The following is a 23,644-nucleotide window of genomic DNA, read 5'->3' on the forward strand; positions in this document are numbered from 1 at the left end:
ATAGATAGGGCGGCATTTCTTTATGGTGTTCACAGTAAAGGTCGTGAAAAGGCCAACAATACTACTTACGTGGCCGATTAAAAGCGAAGAATGTCCCAATTTTATAAATTGAGACGATAGAAACAAAATTGTCTTTCTCTTTTTTTGGTAATTCCAATCTCTATCTCTATCGCGTTGAAACTATTCGTTGAAAGGATATAGAAAAGTAATATATAATTAATTATGTGTAAACAGTATGAAGTTACTCAAACTGAAATTACAGTTGTTACCACTTACAGTTATTCTCTCCATTAAATTGTTCGAATTTGATTGCTGGAAACCTGGAAAACGTATAGTACATCGATTTGATGTTTTAACAATATAACATATTTCGGAACGTTTTTGTATATAACTCTGATTCTTAAGCCAAAATCGAGAATACAAGTGAGCTGTACGTTATCAAGAAGAGACGTGAACTTGCACAACTTTCGGAAGCTGTTTATATGATCGGTGTTTAGTGAGGTATAGTTGACCGTTAACTCTTAGCAATTGAGTGAGACTGTCCCTTAGCGCATTCGAACTTTGTGCATAAAGTGAAAACAGGAGTGAGCAACTTGCTTTGAACACGGACTCTAGTTGTATTTATCAGTTAAATTCTTCTAGTAACTCAGAATCAGTAGGACATTGGTCATCCAACAAGATAAATAGGTCATTTATCCAACACATAAAATGAAAATAAATATTGTTTACTACGCTGTTTGAACTTCTTTTTATTTTTCATTTATAGAAACTTTTATGAGTTATGTATCTATAACAAAATTTATATGAATTACAATAATTTTTGAATTTTTTAATAAGACTTCATAACTGTCACAATTTTTTCAAATTCACCAAGAATAAAATATTGTATTTTATAGACTTCAAACTATCGATTTTTTTAAAAAGGATGTTTTGATTTTTTTAACAAAAAGAGCGACTATACCTTTAACCGAGGAAACACAATACGTAGAGTTAAATATATGGTACAGACTTTATTTTTCTTAATGATTTCCCAAATCTGCCAAATGATGATGTTATTGTTAACCGATCATGAGTTAACTTGTATTTTCATGCCCAAATGTTGTTGACCGGTCACGAGTTAATTCGTGTTTACACTTTCATTATCTATTTTATTTTATGAAATCCAAGGCTTAATAAAATATTTCAAAAACTTCGTTCATTCTATTTAAAATTCTGTGTAAAATTGCCGATCAGCAATGTGTTAACTATATAATTTGTTTTTTAATTATATGAAAATAATAATAAATGTATGAGTATAACAAAAAATTCCATATTGGGAGAGAATGTGTGTTGGCTCCCACAAAGTGTGTGGAACCGATTTATGTAGCAAATAGATTATTACAATAACTATTTACAAACACCTTAAATTTATTAACAAAGATAGAAAATTACATATATTAACAGGAAATGTAACAATTATACATAAAAGGTTCGTAAAGTTCTTGGAATCTAATTCGATCAAATTGTGTTCTATTACACTCTTGTATACTATGTATCTGTAACTGTTCTCTGTTCTATTGTAACTTGTCAATGCTCTGACTTTGTCCATTTCTGTTCCGTGATTATATACCGAGTTCAAAAATAGGCGGTGAACCTATTTGCAAATCAGAAGTTTGCCCATCCCTCGTGGGCCAGTCCTCCTGAGACTCCAAATCCCACCCACTGAAGGTTATAGGAGGTAGGTGTCCACAGGTCCAAGGGGCAGGTAGATGGGCCCAAATGTCCTTTGAAACTAATTAAGTATACTGAATGGCTTAACGGCTTTAGGCTACGGCAATTTCTATTGTCAAAAAAGGTACATTTGCCAGATGACCACCAAATTAAGTGATTTAAGTAATATTAAAAATACATGACGCGTCCGACAATATAAAATGTTCGGAATTCCAAACAATGTGTTTAGCACCAAAATGATGTGTGAAGGAATTACCAGCAGTGTAAAAATGAAACATGAACCTATTTTTGTAATACAAAAACAGATATAGCTGAGTATGAAAAAATACTGTAAGAAAGCGTGTAGCATAAGAGTAAAAGGGAGCCAGTAGAGTGACCTAGCTCGAGGGAGCCAGACGTCAGTCGAAGATCAGCCACGGGTGTCAGGCCGTTCGTCCCTCTATCTCGTCTTGCCGTCTAAATCGGTTTAACCGAGCTCTCGTTAACTTCGTTATCGTTAATGCTCGTTGCAATGTAGCTAAGTGGCTGTTGCTGCCTCGAGCTGCACTGCCCTCGAGCCTCGCATCCTTCGCCAATTACTTTACTACCGTCGAAGTCCTTATTCGATTAATTAATTAACGTAAGTTAATTTCAAAAGCAGCGTTTCTTCGATCTGTCCAGTCTGGGCAGTGTCCCCTTCCGCCACAGCTCCGATTTTCTTGTAAACTTGGGAAATATACTTTCTGTAACTTCGGCTGAATGTACTATCGATTCTGCGACTACAGCCTTATCGATTTTATTTTTTGAAATACTGTAAAATTTTATATTCGGAAATACTGTAATTTTGTAAGCTGAAATCCGTGGTACATCGAAGTAGATTCGTGAAGTACATATTTCACTGGATTGGATGCAAAGAAGTTATCATTGATCGATATCCGATGACAACAGAATTTATAAAATTTGTACTATTCCGTAAATTTGATTTTAAGTTAGCCACGTGAATTATTAACTAGAAGCACAACGAGAAAGTAAATTAATCGATTAAAAACAGTGGACGTTCAGAAAGCTCTAATACAGAAACACCAAATCCTGTATACATCATTAATTATTTTCTTATACAGAACATTAAGCAATTCAGAAAATTTTAAAATATTGTATCTTAAGTTACATCTTTTTTTCATATCTTAAGAAGTAATAAGTTGTATTTTCTTTCATTCTAATGCTATGAATGGTTTGAAGCTTGGTAATAAAGATATTCATAACGTCAGTAACTGTATCTAATATTGCATTATAGCATATATGTTTATAGTCTGAATTATTATAATTAATTTAATATAAAATGTTTCGTCTTTTACTCTACAGTATACAATATTTGATTGTTGATACCTAAAAATATGTAAGTAAATAAATAGTACAAGAAGAATAAAACGTAATTAAAGGAATATAAAAATGCGAATACTCACAATCGATAGTGAATTAATATTAGTTTTATGTAATAATAATTATTTTGTATTGTCATGTAACGATTTTATTTCACATGGACAAAAAGATAAAATGAAATCGTAAAATGTGTAATATTAAATTGTTGCAAGTGAGATATCCAATTTTTCGGTCTCGTGAAATTATCTGTGTTGTTGTTACATAATTGTACCGACAAATGGAACTTGTCATGCATTCATTTAAAGCGTGAAGAATACTCTTTATCAAAAGTTATTTGTTTGTCTATAAGGTTATGTACACATGGTTTATTTGTCGATTAAAATAAAAAAAAATATGTCATTTTCCTACATGAACACACACTTGGATACAATGCATTTATGGTAATTCACAATCTGAATTTAATATTTGGTGAAAGCACTGACAAATTTTTTATAGAATAAATTATTATTATAGAATAAATAAGGAATTTTGCTTATCTCTGATTTCTTTTGTCAATTATTTATACCTTCCTTATAATATTTCAAATATTAAAACGATAAAATATCATAGAATAAAATAATACGCATACCATTAATTAGGTAAATTCCGTATAAAATTGGCAGTATTAAGTATTCTTATAAGAATTACATAATTCAATAAATAAGCATTTTGCCCATCTCCAACTTCTCTCGTTGATTGTTTACATCAATGGTTCTTAACTGGTATTCCTCAGAATATTAGTGTTCCGTGAACTTATTACAAGTGCTCCGCGAAATTATGAAAGCGGCGTTCTAACTGGGAAGTTACGTTTAAACGAACTTTAGCGTAACTTTGCAGTGCAGTTTATAACACGGACAAGATGTATATACATTATAAAGTGAACTACCTGCCTCTTACCGTTTTGTAAATTTTTTTTACAATTAAAAGTCTTCCGTGACTTTGGAAAGGTTAAGACACCCTGATATATTGTTTGTAGCATTTCCTTTGACAAATGCTGTACGAACGCACTTTTTGAAAATTCCAAACGCTCCAAGTATATCTTGAGGTGCACTTATAAATCGTGAGGAGCAGGTTCAGTGTTTCGAAGTGTACTTACTCGGCTCGATAAACGGTATCAGCTTACGTTCGGCGAGTGTCCAGTTTCGCGCACAAGAGAATCCCGTAGCAAAGCAACTTACATGGATTTCGTGCTTCTGAGAGCTTTGTGAAAATCACAGTTCCTAGGATAAGTGTCCTAGAAATTCCGAGCGGCGCTAAGTCGAATCAATCGAGTGGATCATTTTAGTACGCTGAGTCTGCATCAGGCCCCAAAATGTAATTGACTTCGTCGATTCCGTGAGTGCAGAACGTTACTGCACAATTCAGGGATGCTGTAGACGTTCTCTTCGTCCCTATACTCTCCGTCCCCATCTTTCCACTGTTCGCCTTTCAGTCTCTTCCCGTACCACTTGCAATTACTCCGATTCCATCTTCTGAAACGAGTAATTATCATCTCTGGTCTAGCTATAATTAATAACGATGAATTCGACGTGTACCTCCCTACCTTTCTGTTTTCTTCCTTATGCGTTATTCGCTGCTCGTTGAATCGCTTGTTCTTTGCTCTACTCGAAACAAACTAGAAAACTTTATAAGAGAACTTTATAAAAGTTTTGTAGAAGTTTTTATCGGTCAGAAAAAATAATGGTACAAAATGTTTCGTTTATTTCGATCGAGCTAATTATCTTTTTTGATTTAGAAGGTAAGAAAGGAACAATAATTATAAATATATATAATATATAAATATTATAAATTATTATTATGTACATCCAATGTATTTTTCAATATTTATTTCTATTATATTTATTCTTTAATGCAACTTGAATTTATTGGTGTATATTATCATACATGTTTCTTGAAAGATATTTTGCTTTAAAGATACGTTTGCTTTTGTAGTAGCTCCCCACTTATTGTTAATCATAATCGAACGTCGTAAGCACCTATCGAGCATAGTTCGTTTCCTAATTGTTTAGCAACAAGTACGTTCAAGATTTATCATACAGTGTTGAAACCTATTGAATGTTAGATTCCATTTTTAGTTTGACCATTGTATTAAATGGTATATTTTATGTCATACATACATATGTCGTAAAATATATGACTTTTCGAAAACGCGTCATTTGACCTGCTATGGTAGAAATAGGTATACATGAAGTGTTTGTAGATTTAGTGTTAAAAAATGAAAACAAGTACAGAACCATCTTGAGCTCTCTTTCCTGTTTCAAAGGAACAGATCATTTAACATGATGTTCTCAAAATCTTAGTCGCTCAACCTACGATTCCGTTCCAATTCTCATCACAGGGGATTCCTAATAGAGTGTCACTGGTTAAGATGCGTCTCTGAATTTGTTTTTTATAAACAAAAGCGAGTCGGTTGTAACTGGTAATTGCACGGGTTCGCTTGGTCTTCTCGGAAACGTGACAAGCTTCAGCCCTTCGTTCCACCTTTTAGTCAAAGCAAACAGTCGGACGCTGATCAGTTCTCCTTCAGTTCTCGTTGACAACTTGTCGAGGTAAGACGAAATTTGTCAACTTGTGAAAAGCATTACATCGCGATCCAGAAATCAATCGAGTCTCTGAAGTTCAACCATTTCAATTTGAAATTCTCAAAGAATAAGTGCAATTTGTAACGTGCGAAACACTGTGTGCAATGATAGTGGAAAGTGTGACGTGTTTGGAATTTTTTCTGTGAGGGAAACCATAACCACGTGTGACTCTCAATTGCATTTTTCATAAATTTTCCCATAGCGTAGTTAGAAATGATTTAGTTAATTAAGACATATCCTTATTATTCATATCGAGTTTTGTTAGTTTAGTATAAGATTTAAACGGGCTTTAGTAATCTCTTAGTTTAGTAACAAGAATAAATATTAACCACGAGGTGAAAGTAGTTCCAATTTTCAGTTTATTTAATACGGGTGCGAAAGCCCCAAATCCGGGAATTATAATACCATTATGAAAGTAGTTATTATTTAAAATAAGATTGAAATTAACATTTATATTTATTATGTGGTATCTGTTTAAACTCTCCTGTCTGTTTCTCTTTATACAGAATGGGAGATGTTAAAATGACAGTCAAATCAGATCTTTAATTCATCACAAACTTCGATACAAAATTCATCTGATTTTGAAACTCTTTTACTGTCTTTAAGTATACTGTTATGATATTAATTTAAAAATTTGTCAAACGCTATGATGCATACATGTATAATCTAAGAAAATCATATTTTATTAAACTTATAACAATATAAATTAATCTTACAATAGTAGCCTTTTCTTTAGTATTTTATTTTCCTTTTAGCTAATAAGGAAATCGACGATTTTTTATTTTTCTGTTCATCTTAAAATTTTTCATAATTTTTTAAAAAATAAATGGCAAATAAAATTAAATGCTGTCTTTTTTATTATATTAATTACACTTATAGTTGTGTGTTAGATTTTTTTGTGTTTAACTTTGTGAGGTATGTTCGATATTTTGAGTAAACCAGTTAAGGGTAAACAAGAGATTAAAATGTTTACGTTTAATATATGATTAAACAATAATTTTGAGGTTACAAATTCATCTGTCATTTATCAATGAAACAAGTATAACTCATGTGAACTATAAATCAAACTGTCAATTATAATTATATGAACGATGATGAACATATTTTAGTCGTAATGAAAACTTTATTCACGTAGAACTGTTTCACTGGGTAACAATTAACAATGTTACGAAACGTTAAAAACTTCGGAAGAAATGTTAGCAAACTGCACGAGGGTGATAAGTATAGCGTTGTGTCGCACTCGACGAGTGCACTTTACATGTGAATTTGTCGGCAGACGCTTCTTATGTGCGCGATGAGGGCGTGTTTTGAAGTTGAGGTAAACGCTACTCGCCGGTAAAGCGAATTTCTGATTCCCATGAATCAAACCTGATGAACCACTAAAAACGAGCTACATTGTCGCTCGAAGTTCTAACTCGTAATTCCGTGATACTTGTATCGCTGTAAAGCTAAAACTTGCAAAGAGAAAACAACGTATCGTTGAAAAATATTTCCTGAATCTGAAACATCGTACGTAGATTTATGATACAATAGAAACTTCATTACTTGAACTAATAATAAGAAAAAATCATTTGGTTAAAAAAATTGTCAAAGATCGATATCTTTTTCTTCTTATTTTCTTAAAATCGAACATCTTAAGAATACTGTTCTAAAATATTATATTAAGGCGAAATTTGAAACATTGATGAAAGTTTTTCGTAGAACGTATCCCAGCGATAAGTAATCGATCCTCGAACTTTAAACGCGTTTTTCTCGAAATTGGATTTTTCAAACTGGGGAGTAACTTTTCTCAGAAACTACTTATCCGATTAACATAAAACTTGAACTATATATTCACAATAGCATTCTTTATCGACGCAAGTACGATTTTATCTTATCCTAATACTTACTGAAAAACTAAAAAGAAAATGTTAATTTTGTTCTGTAAAATTTACAATGATTTGTTTTTTAAAAATCTTGCTGTTTTTAAACAAATCAGTATATTTAGCGATGGTTATTTAATTTTTAAAAATTCTAAGTTTATTCAATTCTAACAATTCAGATCAAAGAAATCCTCCTTGTTAATATATATATGTTTACTAATTTTCATTCTGCGTCAATATTTATGCGTATTATTCATTCGTAGGACAAAAATAGTAGTAACGCACAATTTCTGGCTCAAAAAAGTAGGTTGCCCTCGTAAATAAACATGAATTAATAGTTTAACTGTTGGAATTTCAATCGCGATTTCCAGTTTTCGAATCAAGCGCGTGTTATCGCTTTGCTTTGAGCCTCACGAGATGGCGCTGAGTATGCTTTCAAAATTAATATAGAATATTTAAGCTATATAGATTTATATACTAATTTCAGTAATGTATATCGCATATTGTGCAATTATACATCTCGTCATGTCTTTTAAGTTCAATAAATAATTTAGTTCGTGTTTAAATCGTTAAGTTTCTATTCTTTAATCCATCATTAACACTAAATTTATGGAAGCTATGAATTTGACAAGTTTTAGATTCCATACTTAAAATTACAAAACTCATAAATATTATTTGTTAGCAATTTATATTGTATTTGATTGATGTAATGATATGAATATACAGGGTGTCCTAGACCACCCGTCGTCCACCCCTATTAAAATGGTGAAGTGATTTTTATTGAAAACTAAACAAATTTTAGTAACTAATTCGAGTACGCTCTATCGAATAATGATAGTTGCCATTTCTGGTACTAGCCGGAATTGAATATTGCATGTTCAAATTGTACGTAAAAAAATGTAAAAGTTTTGTCTCAGATATTTTTCTCGAAAATGCCTCCATTGGACGGAAGATAAATTCCAATGTATGAATTCACATTTTTCAAATTAAGGATGTAATTTTCAATAATGAATTTGTACACGTTACAGAACAAATAGTAAAGGACAATATCTTCTCTTAACTAAATATGCAATAAAAAATACCAGGTCTCATTTATAAAAAACGATTTCTGGTTTGAAAATCCTATTTCCGATTAATACCGGAAATTGCAGCTATCACCATTCGATAGAGCGTACTCGAATTAGTTACTAAAATTTTGTTAGTTTTCAATAAAAATCATTCTCTCACCATTTTAATAGAGGTAGACGGGTGGTCTAGGACACCCTGTATATTCTAATTAAAAGGAAACCCGCATTGTAATATAACCGTTAGCATAACATGTTTCAATAAAAACATGCACAATCAATATCCGTAAATCTAATATTAAAGTACTACATTTATTTATGCATTCCCAGTAGTTTAGTTTTATAATTCAGTGGATTGGTCCAAAGACCTCGAACTTATTTCATTAATTCACGACACTCTGCCGGGAAACGCACAACAGGAAAAACGCTCGTAATCTAGGCACACGTTTTCTGCATTCGACGAGTACGAATAATCTCCCTTGCTCCGGCGCGCTCTTAGGTGAGAAAGTTTTGATTTACGAGGCTGGGGCTCGTTCGATACCAATGGCGCGCTGCAACGGTACACTGGAAAAGTTTCTGGGCGACCAAGAACGCTCTATTAGTACCATTCGTTATTTTCTTTCCTCTTCCGCGCGAGCGTGCAAGAACGACGAAGAAACATCCGCAAACTGGCTCGCAAGAAAGAGCTGAATCCCCGACGGATATCCGTTCGCGGTTCAAGTGACTCGGATGGTTTTTCGTCATGGAAAACTGGTTATTGATACTGCACCAGAAACTCGCTGGAAAGTTTCTACGCAGCGCGGGAGTGGACCGTTGCTTCCGGTCTCGAAGCTTCCACTGATAAAAACATATTTGCCCGGGACCGATGTTAACAACCCCCGCGCTCGTATCGTTTGTCATTATTGCCTGCTGGCCTGCACAAGTCGAACGATCTTCGAGGCCGCGTGGAAACTTTTCCCGAGAACTTTGACGCCGTTACAGACGGTGGAACCGATGAATCGTGATTTCCCGGATAGTGTCTTAACTGGATCGAGCCGATGTCGAGGAAACCTTGGCCGACTGCCGACCTTTGATCCTTTTCATTCTGACTGACTACGTAGTCAGAATTTTATTAGAGAGAAATCGAACGGTTTATGGACTATTGGCCGAGGTACTTGTTGGCTTCCACAAAGTTCGCGAAGCCGATTATTTAGCAAATAGAAAAGAAAACAACACTTATTTGTCAACACAATAATTTATTAACAATTCGAATATACAGGGTGTCTCAGCCAATTTTGACATCTTGATTTCCTCCGTATCCTGGCACGTAGCGAAAAATGTTTCATAGGGAACTTAAATGGTATCGAGTAGGACATACTCTTGTGTTATTAGTTTTTTTGTAGGTAGACGCGTCAAAGATATATGAAGGTCAACTATGTTTTTTTAAATGGAATGAGGTATTTTTTTATGCATCAAACGATGCATCTAGGCATTCTTTATGAAAAAGTACTGACCTATATATGTCGGAAAGCAAGTAGTTTAAGAGATACTTCAATTTAAATAATTTTAAAATTTGTACTGACATTAGCGTCTATTTACAGGTATGGTTCAATATAACGACCATTTGCATCACAGCATTTTTGAAATCGATGAAGTAAGGACTGGCCTTAATTTAATGTATCGGCTGATATTTTGCCACATTCATCGATAATACGCTGCTTCGTATCAGTCAGTGTAGTTGAAACGTTCGCGTGTATGTGGCAAAATATAAAAATGGAATAAATTTTAATGGACATTAGGAATCCTGCTTTTTGCTCTTGTCTATTAATAAAAAATGGAAAGAGTGGGGTATCCTTATGTAGAAATTAAAAGGAAAAAATTTCTTTCACTTCGTAAGTTAATACATTAGTATCCTGATTTTTTAATTTCATTTACTACAAATGGTCTTAGTTTACAGAGGTCTCAAGAGTCTAACTTAGCAGACATCATTCTAGCTATAATATACCTAAGGGAGTTGTTGTCTAGTCTGAAGTCGTGACTTTATATTCCCGTTAACTAACTTTGTGATGAAGGAGGTTTTTTATATTAAGATTTCATACCAACTTTTACTCGAACTTGTTTTCAGTTTACCTTAGTGTTAGATGTTTTCTCGATTATTTGCTCAATCTGCAGTCTTTCAAAGAATTTACACATTTCGTAATTATAAACAATTGTGTTTGAAGAATAATACTTTTGTCTAATTAATATTAAAATGTATATATATTTATATTCTTGGTACATTGTTATATACTACATTCTTATTGTATCTATACTCTTTCTTCTAAATATTCATATAATAAAAGTCATTTAAATTACTTTTCACCTATGTTACACGAATAAAATATGTGAATGCCTTTGATTGTTTTCCACAACAAATAAATACTGTTTTTCTTATTTGCGTTAGTTCAATAATCGAAATGAAACTTAATTAAAAAGAGATCGAGCTTTAATAAATAACGAAGTAATTAGTTACCACGTGTTTTGAACGCGTAACGAAACGCGCGTGTTTACTTTCTTGAACGCGTACCTCACACGCCTACTTAAATTTGTGTGAGTATTTTAGAGGTTGCTTAGAGAAGCAAAGGCAACACACTGTTCGTTAACACTTTATTTACAAAAATGGTAAAGCTGGTAGCTGACGAGAATCTTAGAGTGTACTCTCTGAATGAGCGTTAGAATGAAATCTGTTTGACGGAGTTGGATTTGCGCGCTTGTCGATTTGATAGAGGTTGCGATTGGTTGCTGTTATTTTGTGGAAAGGTGAAATGGATGAATTCTTATTGGTCGGTTGTGTAACGAGGGTGGATTAGGAATGATCTTCGGGTGTGGCTTGAATGTTTAAACATTTTGGGGAAATTTTGATCGGTTAACTAGCAGGTAATGTTTATTGGGGTACTTAACACATAATGTGCAGCTGTCGAGGAAGTCTAGGTTTATGGGGACGGTTCTGGTCGCGAAAATACATGATTGCCGTGGCTCTAAAAATGCTTGATTGCCGCGACCATTCGCCAGCTATCTGTGTTGGGCTCAAATGTTCTTTATAACAGAATGTCCCAGTCTTAAAATATTTCGCTTCGCGACACCACGTATGCATTAAAGGTAAATAATTGAAATATTCCGTGGAATCTTGAATTAATATTGAGCGAATGAATGTTTGAAATCGTTTTAATAGGGGGCATAAGGAAACACAATTTTAATTATTAAATTGAACACAAACTTGCAATTGCGTAAGTGTTACAACTACAATTTGTAATCACAGATAAGATAAACATTAATATGTACATCCTTTGCAGAATCGATTTCGGATTCTACACAAAATATTCTATTCCTGTTGCAGTGTTTAAGTGTCAGCACGATGGATACGTCAAGAAATCGAACGTGGCTAAGAAGAATGATTGGTCTGTTATGGCTCGTCTTCCTATTCGTCGGAGTTTCGGCCGGAACTTTGGAGAAACTACACGAAGGTGAGTTTTCTTTATCATTATCCAAATACTTTTTATCATCTAACTCCAATACGATGCGTCGATGAATTTTTTCAAACCATTTCCGAACAGATCAATCTTATCGAACGTAATAAAAATTAAATTGCTTCGATGCGTCTCATCACGGCAGATGATATAATGCACATGCGAGACCGCATTAATCTCTCTTCCTATTCCAGTCGGCGATCGAAGATGAAAAATATAGAACGAAAAGTCATTATCATTTCTGTCCCTGACGTCCCTTTACACGGCATCACCGACAGCGTTCGGGTGACGATGATAAATTTCTGTTTAATGTATTGAATACCCCGCGAGATTTATTACGTCTACAATGGCGGAAAATCGGGCTTCAGCTATCAGTAACGCGTCGTTAAAATCGTCCACGCGTAACACCATCCGCAAATACGATAGGTTATAATACTTTGCTAAAACTCGTTTCATCAACGATCACAAAACTTCATTGAAACTCCAAAAGCAAACAAATTTCTTTACAGTCCTCGAAACATGGACAGACTTCGCAGTTTTCAAACTTCTTCAAAAGCATCCTACGTTTGCTTTAACTAATTCATAATTGGTCTTTATTAAAATTAAAAGTTTTACTCGTTAATTTCTGGTTAAATTAAACGCTTGCAAAATTTTGCTGCAAAAAAGATAGTTTCTTTCTTATAAGAAAACATTATACAAATATTATAGTTGCATGAAAATTGTTGTATGTGTAACATTTTCTATTTTTGTTCATATACGTATAAATACACATTATAACATTCTTACGCTGCGCTAGATGGCTACAATTCTATTCTAGTTATATCTGTATATTTTATTCACACATAGTAATACTCGAATGTCACGATAAAAATTAACCTTGCGCCCCTCCTGGATATTTAACTCTCCACTTTTGAAACTCCTACTTTAGAAAATATTTTTTTAAACAGAAAAAAGGTTCACAGGACAAAAATAACGATGATGAAAATTTACATATTGCGAAACAAGCGGAGATAATGATAAAAGAAGCACGCCATCGAGGCGTTGGAGTCACTTTAAGGCGCATTCGTAAAGCGACCGCGTCTGTCTTCCTTCCGCGTTCGTTTGTTTCGCCCGTGCTCTCGTTATCTTGATTTTGCGGCACCGCGAACGGGACGCGGGAAAGCGTTAACGTGCACAGGATCGCACGGTGAGCACCATATGATTTAACCGTAAATTCGATCTGCATAACAAGGCGACGGTCCCTCATGAATAAAGTCATTCGTATTTCGATATTAATCATGCATCGTCACACCATCCGGAACGACGAGTCTAGGTGTCTTCCCCTTCGCCGAACCTCCGTTTTCCTTCGCTGTTCGCGCGTTCTCTATTTCACGCAGGGCTGTCAGCGTCTGATGCGTCTCTTCCGCGCGGTCTGTTCTTCGCGTTCCACGCTGCCCGGTGGTTTTAGCCTCGCTTCACTGCTACGCGTCCATCGCCACCCTGGAACGTTCAGTTGTATCTACTGGTCGACCTGTCGGTTGTGATGGTTTAAAGGGGGTTTCTATTAGCTGTGCAGTAAGTCCGTTTGCGTTTCTCCATAAGAATATTAAATACTGCTAATTTTATAGAGAACTTACACGACCAATGCTACACGTGCCATTTTGTTCTACGATCTTTTGCCATCTTTTGACTAATTTAAATATTTCTTTATGAGCCCTCATATACGTCTATTTTGCGACGAATAATTTCTTATGTTGCAACTGGATTGTGTCTTTTGAACATACTTGAAGTGGTTTTGTCTAGGTAAATTGTTCTTACAATACCTTGTTAAGTGTCCTAGGTTGTTACATTTGTAGCATTCTTACATCTATAAAATAAATAATACATTTGGTGTATATTTATTTCTTGTGCTTTTTTGCACGATTTTCCATTGAGAAAACTTTGCAATGTATGAAATAAGTAAAAATCAAATGAGTCAAAGTCTGGTGAATACATAAACTATTACAAAAATAATCAATTTTCTTAAAAGTAATAAAACGTAGTCAATGTTAATGGGGAGGGGAATATTTTATTTCATTCGGGATACATTCTTTCTTTGACAGTACAACGATTTGCACGGTTAACTAACGCATCGAGTGATTATTTTATGTCTTTTTATGAAATATCTTGTAGAATAATGCGCGGCCTTTTGGGTGTCTGAGAAGTTTTAATAAATTATAATCGGTAGTTCTAAGAATAAATTGGGTGGTTCAATATTTAAAAGTTCAGTATTCAAAATAAACTCAAAACTAATTGAACTCGAAAAAGATAGAATTAAGATATTCTTAACATGGTTCACTAACCTTTTAAGTCCGTGAGATGACTATAGTCATCGTTGCATGTACTTCTCAGAAATACGTGCAATACCTTATGTCATCGCAAAGTTATTGAGATTGAACAGACTATTTTTCTGTTGCACGGTTTTTTAGTTATAATTTCTTCTATTTAACTGTGCGCATAAAATTTAAATTCCGTCTGGCTGTGTTTACAGTAGGAGATTTAAATCCGTACTTGAAAGGTTAAGCGCAGTTAATGCCCCACCGGTATATACATATATTAAGGTACAACGTCGGGTAATATTTAACAAAGTTGTACTTTGTTTTTGCTTCTAAAACCAAATAACATACTTATTTTCACATAACTTATTATCAGGAATGGAAATAATTTTATTTCGTTTGTAGTGCTAAAAGTCATTAAAGAAGTATAGAAAAATTTGAAAATCGTTTTTAAAATTGAGTACAGTAGCTGGTGTGTTTGGGATTTTCTAGAAGTTTCAATAGAACAAATTTCAATATACAGATAATGTTTGCATTTCTCTGTGTTTGATTAGGAAGGTTTTGTAAATAACGATAAGATAGTTGCCTTGTAAGATTTAATTTTCATAAATACTATAACGTTACATCCGATAGATTTTAAGAATTATTTTCTTAGATGACAGAATTTTGTCATTTTTGATTTGATGTTGCTTGAAGAAAGTCCACTACCTCAACGATATTACGATTACTGGGATATTCTGTATAACTTCTAAAAATTCTATCCACCCTTCCACTTTTTCTCGATTTTATCCTAACTTATTTACCGAACCAACTTCACGGACCAGATGCGGTGGTACGTTATCTCTGCACGTATGCTGGCATGATTGCACGTACGATTCTAGATACGATCTTGCAGCCTTCGACGCGCCAAGGAAGCCATGGAGAATAATTTCTGGTAGCTTTTAGAACCGGATCAGTGTATCAGGTGTACCGATCGTAATTAGCAACATTCGGCCAAATTGATCGTGCGATAGGTAAGCTGGTTTTCGTAGTCTAACCGATCGACACCGGAGAAAGCGAAATGGTTTTATCGAGTTTTCCAGAGAATTATCTATCGCGGTCGCGGTAGATAGAGTATCTACGTCTTCCGGCCGATAGGTCCTCTGCTATCCCCTTCTCGCTCTTCCTTCCTGTCTCTTTACTCCTCTCTGTGTCGAAGAAGAGCTCGCCCGCCCCCTCTCTGTGAAAGCCAGCAAGCTCCGTTGCAACTTCCGACTGAATAAGCATCACCTCACTTCCGTTTCCGACGATGTAGCCTTTGACGTAATACGTACGTCGCTTTCTGTGCCCCTTGTTTCTCTCTCTCTTGGTCTCTGCTGCTTTTGCACCGTAGCTGCTTGCTCTTTGATATTCCGCTTTCTCTTCTGCTTTCCTCTGTGTGTCCACGAACCATTTTACTCGACACGACTGTACTTGAATCTTTAACTGTTTGTTTATTTCCCTGTTTCAATATTTCTCAGTGAGTTTTTCAGTCGGTCGCTTTGTTTAAGTAGCGCCTCCAGTCCCAACTTTAGTCCCGTTGGATGCATAAACATTGAATTACTTAACGCTTTGTCGACCATCTGTGGTGTGCCTGACCGAGTGTTTGAAACTCGAATCTTTGTAACTTTGTAACTTCTTTAACAATTATTTCCATTTATACTTTCTCTTTGGTCGTTTACGACTGTAGTAGTCTTTTGTGCAATGTCTCACACAGTCAGACCACTGATAGAACTGTCGGATTGATATCATTGCTAGTTTCCATATCAACGGGAGGAGTTTTAAAGAGTTTTTTCATCCTCGAATACTTTTATAGATTTGTTGCTAAGTGAAATATAATTCTAGAAATAGTAAATATCATAATGAAATATTCTAAGAAATTCAACATTCTATCGATGCTTGTTATTAATACAGTCTGACGTATATAACAAGGCAATATAATGTATCAAACCATTTTTTTAATTAACGTTTCGACCTTTTGTGAGTCTTTTTAAAAATGTAAAAAATTAATTTAAATCTCTAATATAAACATTACTAGGTGAAGTATATACATTCTTTTTATCCACTAGTATAAGGAGTATTCCTCTCTAAAGATTAACCAAATGCATACAAGGTGAAACAGTATTTTTGGTTACTATACACCTTTTTATAGTATAAAAGAATTCTTTTGAATATCACATGGCAGTCAAACAAAATGGAGGCTCGTAATCTATCTTCTTTATACGAAAAACTACTATACCTGTATATAGTGATACAAATATAGTGATTTCTAGACTTTTTATGTTTAATATTATACTCTTACCTATCTAAGATGAATTCAACGCAATAATTATAACAATAATATATTTCTGTAGTTCAGATATACAGATTTCTTGGTCATGTGTTCATTTGTTAAAAAAAAAATAAATGATAGTTTTCACACTACAGGAATATGTAATATTATAATATATTGTTGTTTATCATTTATGTAAATTAATTTACACATATTATTAATTCACTTTATTATAAGGGTACGATACTGAATTTAAAGAATGCGAACTTAACTAATTTCGTATATATAGGTATAATAATTTTTTAAATAACAAAAACAAACTAAGAAACAACGTTTCGTTTGGCTGTTATGTGAAATTTAAAAAAGTTACTATATTTAGACAGTGCATAGCAACAAACAATTTTTGTTCATTTTGTACGCATTTCGTTAACCTTTATTATAGTAATGAGTAGAAAAAATGTATTCCACCTATTAATGTACATGTTTTTATAGATTCAAATTAATACTTTATATTTTTAAAAGGATCCACACAGGAGTTAAAACTATAATTTTAAAAAAGTTTTGATTAATTTTATCTACGCCTTAATAGAAGAAATATTGTTAAATATGTATTAACTATTGTATTGTTAGGACAAGTTGCTGATAGGTCTCCTATTTTTGGAATTGCTGTGTATATTATAGTTCTAAACGATGTGATTGGAAAGAAATATTTTTATACTTATTGACTGGATGTTATTATATGATTTCAGAAGCAAAAAATTGCGTCAATAAACTGACGAGTAGAGAAAGGTAAAATCCCCTCTTCGAGTATCCCATGTACCAATTGAATTATTGCAGTCCATTAGCACCCTCGTCGCGTGACGCAACCATTGTAGAAAATGTTGCCTGAAATATTTGATATTAACGTGATATGAATCACCTTGTAAACGTTAGTTTTTACTTGAATAATGTTTGTTTGGGACAGAACGAATAAGTTGCTTTAGACGATAATGATTATTGCCTCACTTTGTACCACTATGATCATTGAATTATAAATGCTCCGGAGAAATCAAAGAAAGAAAATAACACTTTGTAGAGTCTGTTTTTGTACTGAAGTCATCTCAAACTCATCAAGTATCGTAGATTCTTCACTGAACGAGTCAAGTATACTTTTCTTGCACACATTATCTTCTGATAAGTTACTTGGAACGACGATAATTGTCCCATCTTGTACGATTATAAATACTGAATCGGGAATCTTCTAAACAAGATTATATTACAGCAAGTACCAAATGTATATTTATTTTACTTTAAACATTTCTTTACATATCATCTGATAGTTTTCGTCACATTGTTTATTCGTTGTTATTTGAATAATATATTTTAATTCTTTCTTCTCAATTATTTGCCAAAACGAAACTATGTAAATACGCTTTATCTTTTAGAAAATCTTACAGTAAACATATGACATATCTCCTAAAGTATTGAGTTTTCAGGAATCTTATACCTTTTGTATAACGAATCGTTTTAAATAATACAAATCAAATAATTCTATTAAAAGAAAAGAATGCAATTTCATTTCGTAAATGCACTAATTCATTTGCCAGAAAGGTATTGTAAATGCCATACAAAATTTTCTTCTACGATTTTTTGTATTTTCGTTCAGAATAAAGGCATAACCTGATCCGGTTATTAGAATTACTCTGTTTAACTTCTTCTCAACAAACCAAATATGTGCTAAACAAACTGCACATTAATTTTTATTTCGCAGTATTTATTTTTGTCAGAGTTACAGCAAGCGTAAAATACGGTTCGAGTAAAAAGCTATAATTTGTAAGCGAAATATTTTCCCAACATCCAATGTATCATCCAGATATGATTCGTTGGCACCAACAAACTGAACAGTACAGGGACAAGGGAGTAGGTCGTTCACTCCGCCTAATTCCCACCAGAAAACCCTAATTTTAGCTTCTTAGAGACATACATTTTTGTTCTATTCATAATTAATATTTTGAGTTTACGGCTACGTCAATGTAGTTCGCTATTGTTCTATCCTACTCTATCTCGATATGTTTCGTTCACATCCTTCGTCACGCGATGGAATTGTAATAGCGTAATCGACGCACTCAATAGTTATTTTAATAGTTATTAATTAATTATTTTTTTATAACGTTTTATAACTTTGGGTATGATTTTTGAAATTCGTCAAATTGACGGATTCCATAAATCTCGTATTAATCGTTCAAAAGTTAGACATTCGTTTATATTTTCCCCTGTATAGATATTCGAGAAAATTGACGAAAATTTATGTCAACTACATGGATCTATGAATATGCAAAATTAAAAAGAAAATCCATTTGGAGAGACGTTCTTTATTATTTTCAGAAACTGGCACGTTAATGTCAAACGTTAATTTCTGTTTTTAGGAATTCCTTGCACACCTCCCTATACAGAACTTATTTAGACGAAAATGTTCCTTTTCAATATTTATATACGTCACTGTACGTTCACTCCAGCGCGCGGTTAAACCGGTAGCATTTTATTCGGGCACTATTTCGAGGTTCTGGAGCTCACGCGAAACAATAAAACGCTGCACGGGAGATCGTTTAAATCCTCTGACAAGATTATGATCAAATAGACTCGATTTAACGGTTGACAGCCATGTTATTCGAAAGCAGTGGTTCCATTATAAACTGTAGGAAACGTATGCCTATTGTGTCGTGTCGTAGCCACGCGAACGGCCCGAGCGGCGCAGATATTACTCGTATTAGAAATGAAAAATGGCCACAATTATATGGAATAACGAGAAACATCGCGATGCATCAAACGACGTTAATCTCTTTCTGTCGCGGACTGAGATAAGGCCGAGCGTTTTTGCGCGCGTGCGCGCTAGCACTAGACGCGCGTCCGGTCGACGCTTTGTTTCTCTTTCGCGCGCGTTCGCCGATCCCGCTTCCGGTTTCCGGTAGATTTCCGCCTCGACGGCGTCCGTGAAAAATTGCTTTCGTCCGACTTTGCTAGCTCGCTGAAGCGTTACACCGCCTGATGACGCAAGTTGCGATGAAATCTCGTTTCTTTTCGGCCCTCTGTTCCATTTCCTTTCTCGCTCGAGTCTCTGCGGTCCTCCACCTATCGCCCTTCTGTTTTCCTATCCTTCGAACACGTGATCGCGACTTCCGGCGTCCTCATCGGGTGCAGCTTCGTCTTCGTCTTTGCATCCGTCTTTTTCAAACTGCCCACCGTTTCACCCTTCCAAGGAAATGTCAACATCCATCATTCGAGAATACCGAATCTCCGTATATTTCCTTCTGACATCGTTGCAAGAGAAGTCGTTGAATTTTCCTCACGATTGTTATAACTAAAATAACCGATTCAGTATATACTTCTCAATACGGGATTAAACTTCATCCTGTATCAAATTATAACTTGTTCCACTTTCTGGTATCATTCTCTGTGAAAGCAGATATCCCTATTTCCTCTAGTCTACTATAATTTTAAAAATAATTAAAGCGCTAATATTGATTAAACCGTCCATATATTCACATTTTACAATCTCCGAAATAAATCTCTCCTGCTCCTCGTACCGTGGAAACTACGATTCAAAGGAGGAGTTTAAATTGGAAATTTCAGTTAAAACTTCAGCAACGTGTTTTAAATTAAAAATGATCTTCGCGTTAACTAGATGTTAAGCGGAGCTTTGAAAACGACGAGTCGAAATTGAGGTTAGTATTATAAAGAAATGAAACTTTCGTAAGAATAAGAAAATTACCATCTCGTTAACGAGAAAAGAAAATGCAATTTCTACGGCGAAAATCGAACAAATTTGATAAAACACGTTACACGTATGCGCAAATGCAAGGTGCATGTTCTCGCTGTCGTTTTTGCAAACGTTCGTGAACCGAGCCAACAACCGTGGTATTCTCTTGCCAATGTTGTCTTTCGCTTCTTATCGCGCAGTCGTAAAGTGCATTCGCTTTTGATCATAGTACGTAACGAAAGACGAATCTTAAATTACGAGAGTAACTCGTATCAGAACGTATATGTGAGGAATGTCGACGCCAAAGAAAGTTGCGTACTGCAATAACAGCTATCGTTAAGAAACTTGGAACAAGAATGTTAAAAAGGAAAACTACCTATTTACTAGAACAAAGGCATTAGATAATTTTCTCGATTTTATGATAATATTTTTACCTAGATTGAAGACCGAGGTCGTTCCATTAATGTAGGAAGAATCCATGTTTTGAAATTGGGATTTAATAACAATATTTTAACTGCATTTCGTCTCTTACGCTGTTTCGTCCTTCTTGTTCGTTATGCTTTTAAATTTATATATTTCCACACTCTTGCGTAATAAAAACGTTAAATGAATAATTGACGTAAAATAATTCTTTTGTTGTTAGATCTAAAACAATGGTTTCCAAATTTGTTGGAAGAAAAGAAAATTTTAGTGTTCGACATTTATAGACAAAAGATTATTGTTTTGTTTATTTTAATCAATTAAGTAATTTTTATTCATTTTGATCGACTGATACTTTTGCTTATTAAATGAAGAAATGATTTTAGAGAAGTCTTTGCCTGAATTAAATGGTTGGAAAACTTTGGTATTAATATATTAATGGTATTAACCGTACTTTATAGAATGATTCTATAAATTGGAATAAACTGTAGCTCTTTTCTAAGCGGAAAAACAAAAAAGTTATATAGGAAAACTTACACTTGTTTTTCAAATTAAACTGTGAATTTTTTTACATAAATTGATTCCTTTTGTCATTATGCATAGAAAAATCGTAAGGTATAGCCATTGAAATCTTCCAATACAATCTATATTGAAATGATTATTTAAATAAATATAAAAGATAATTCCTTTCTAACGTTAATTCTATTACACTAATTGTTTAAAGGCACGTTGCTATACATATACAGACCTGTGCTAGACATTTAATCATGTATATCACGTTTTACAGATTATCGAAGTTGCTTTCCACAATAACGGAAGATCATACAACGAATTTTATTTTATATCTTCGACTTATTTTTATATGAAAAATTTCCCACTTCTAAGTTATAATATAATTACTCCTGTCTCCTCCTGTACGTACAGGAAAAAGTTATTATATTTCAGAGTCATTGAAATTAACGAGATACATCTTATTCTTAATAATTACACGCTAAAGTTAGACTTCTTATCCAGATAAGAAAGCATTCGAAGCTCAAAAAAAAATCAAAGTCGAATATATTGTGTAAATTTCTCCTTGATCAGAAGAGGGCATTCCAATCAGCATTAACGGATTTACGCGATTCGAGACGTAACGGGGTCCCATTCACCACATAAAGAAATCAATTTACTCGTGTTTCAAGCCCAACGAATTAGCAGTCTCGTATGTTTTCTTCATTCGTTAAAACGTACCCGGTGGGGTTATGCAAGTTGCTGGTCTCTGTTGTTCCCGGTGATTGGAAATCGCTTTTGTCATTAAGCCAAATCGCATTTCTAGATTGCTTCGTTACCTCGAGCTATTCTGGATACCTCGGACCCGGTCAACACAGGAACGAACAAGAAGGGATCGGTTAAAGCCTGTATTGTGAAAGCCTCGTCCAATTATCAGCGTCTACAGGGCTCAAAGCAGACGCTCCTTTATTGTATTTACTGATTGCTGACGACACCCTCGAAGGTTCTGCCGACCCGTATATCGCAATTCGGACGAGTTTCGTAAGGTTGTAGGACTTGGTCACGCACTATTGCAATGATATACAGTGGCTCGCGAAACCACTTCAACGATATCAAAACAAACGTTTAACCCTAGAACGATCTTCGAATTTTTTTGGACCCTGCACGTTCCTATTTCTTTAGGAACTTTTACTGCTTCCACAAAACATGTATCGAAAATGTTATGAATATGCTTATTTCTGTTCCTGGACATTCTATTAAAAGCATATTGTTGCCGAACAAATGATATGTTAGTCACAAAAATAGTTACGCATAACGTCCTTGAGTCTTTCTTACTCTAAGTAAATAAGACATGATTAAATAATAGAAACTAAACATCAGAGTGAAATATTTCGAAATTATTCCTGATGGTCAACTCGAATAAAAAGGCAAGTCGTACAAAAAGAGTTGAAATCTTTTATTATTACCGTAAATGTAAATTATTAATCGATGATCATCGAATTCTGCTTTTTTCGAATATATTAGATATATCAACAATAAATGGGTATAGTACATTTTGTACAATAAATTCCTTGTGGAAAGCGATTATTTCTGCTCGTGTGTCTCTTAATCTTGTTCTATTTTTGTGTATAAACAAGTAAGGTATTTTAAATTAAGATACACACAAAAAACAAAAGGTATAAATAAGTTTTTTAGTAGTTACAAATATTACCATATTTATGTCCAGTACTGTATATCATGATAGTAAAAATACTTACTCTAGTTTAAAGGGTAATTATTCGGAATTATGGTCGCTTTACCAATTTAGATAATATTTAAATACGTATGTTATTAAGCACATGTAGTGAACAACTTTTTCCTATACATACATGTTACAGCTGCTCGGTGTTAGTTTTCGAGATATTTGCAAAAAATTGTTGCAACTTCATAAAATTAAATTCTAATACCACCGGTATTAATTTGAGTGTGAAGGAGAGGTTTGAGGGGAAAAACCTCCCAAGTTGTAGGTCGGAACCAATGATTAGACTCACAGTCTTATTAAAGACGAAAGTTTAACTTATAAATATATTTTTCTCTTCGACAATAACAATCAGAGAATTTGTATAATCAAAGTTTTCGTCTTTACTAAAATTATGAGTGTAATCATGGCTCTTACACAAGTTCCGATCCGTAACTTGAGAAGTTTCATCTTCAAAAACTCCTTTCAAATTTTATTCACAGTATTTTCATTATTCTAAATTCGAAATACCATATACAGGGTGTTCGACCATCCCTGGGAAAAATTTTAATGGGGGATTCTAGAGGCTAAAATAAG

General features: G+C 34.0%; 1 protein-coding gene across 3 annotated transcripts in view; it reads left to right on the forward strand.

The window, feature by feature from the left end:
• Positions 1-23,644, forward strand: part of Sema2a (Semaphorin 2a) — a 1,678,677-nt gene that overhangs the window by 1,043,406 nt on the left and 611,627 nt on the right. For all 3 annotated transcript variants that reach the window (XM_076766929.1, XM_076766930.1, XM_076766928.1), the window contains one exon: positions 11,972-12,098. In XM_076766929.1, the coding sequence (XP_076623044.1) occupies positions 11,990-12,098 (109 nt within the window). In that variant the 5' untranslated portion in view covers positions 11,972-11,989. The remainder of the gene's footprint in view (positions 1-11,971; positions 12,099-23,644) is intronic.

Source organism: Colletes latitarsis, chromosome 6 (assembly GCF_051014445.1).
Source record: "Colletes latitarsis isolate SP2378_abdomen chromosome 6, iyColLati1, whole genome shotgun sequence".
Classification (NCBI taxonomy): domain Eukaryota; kingdom Metazoa; phylum Arthropoda; class Insecta; order Hymenoptera; family Colletidae; genus Colletes; species Colletes latitarsis.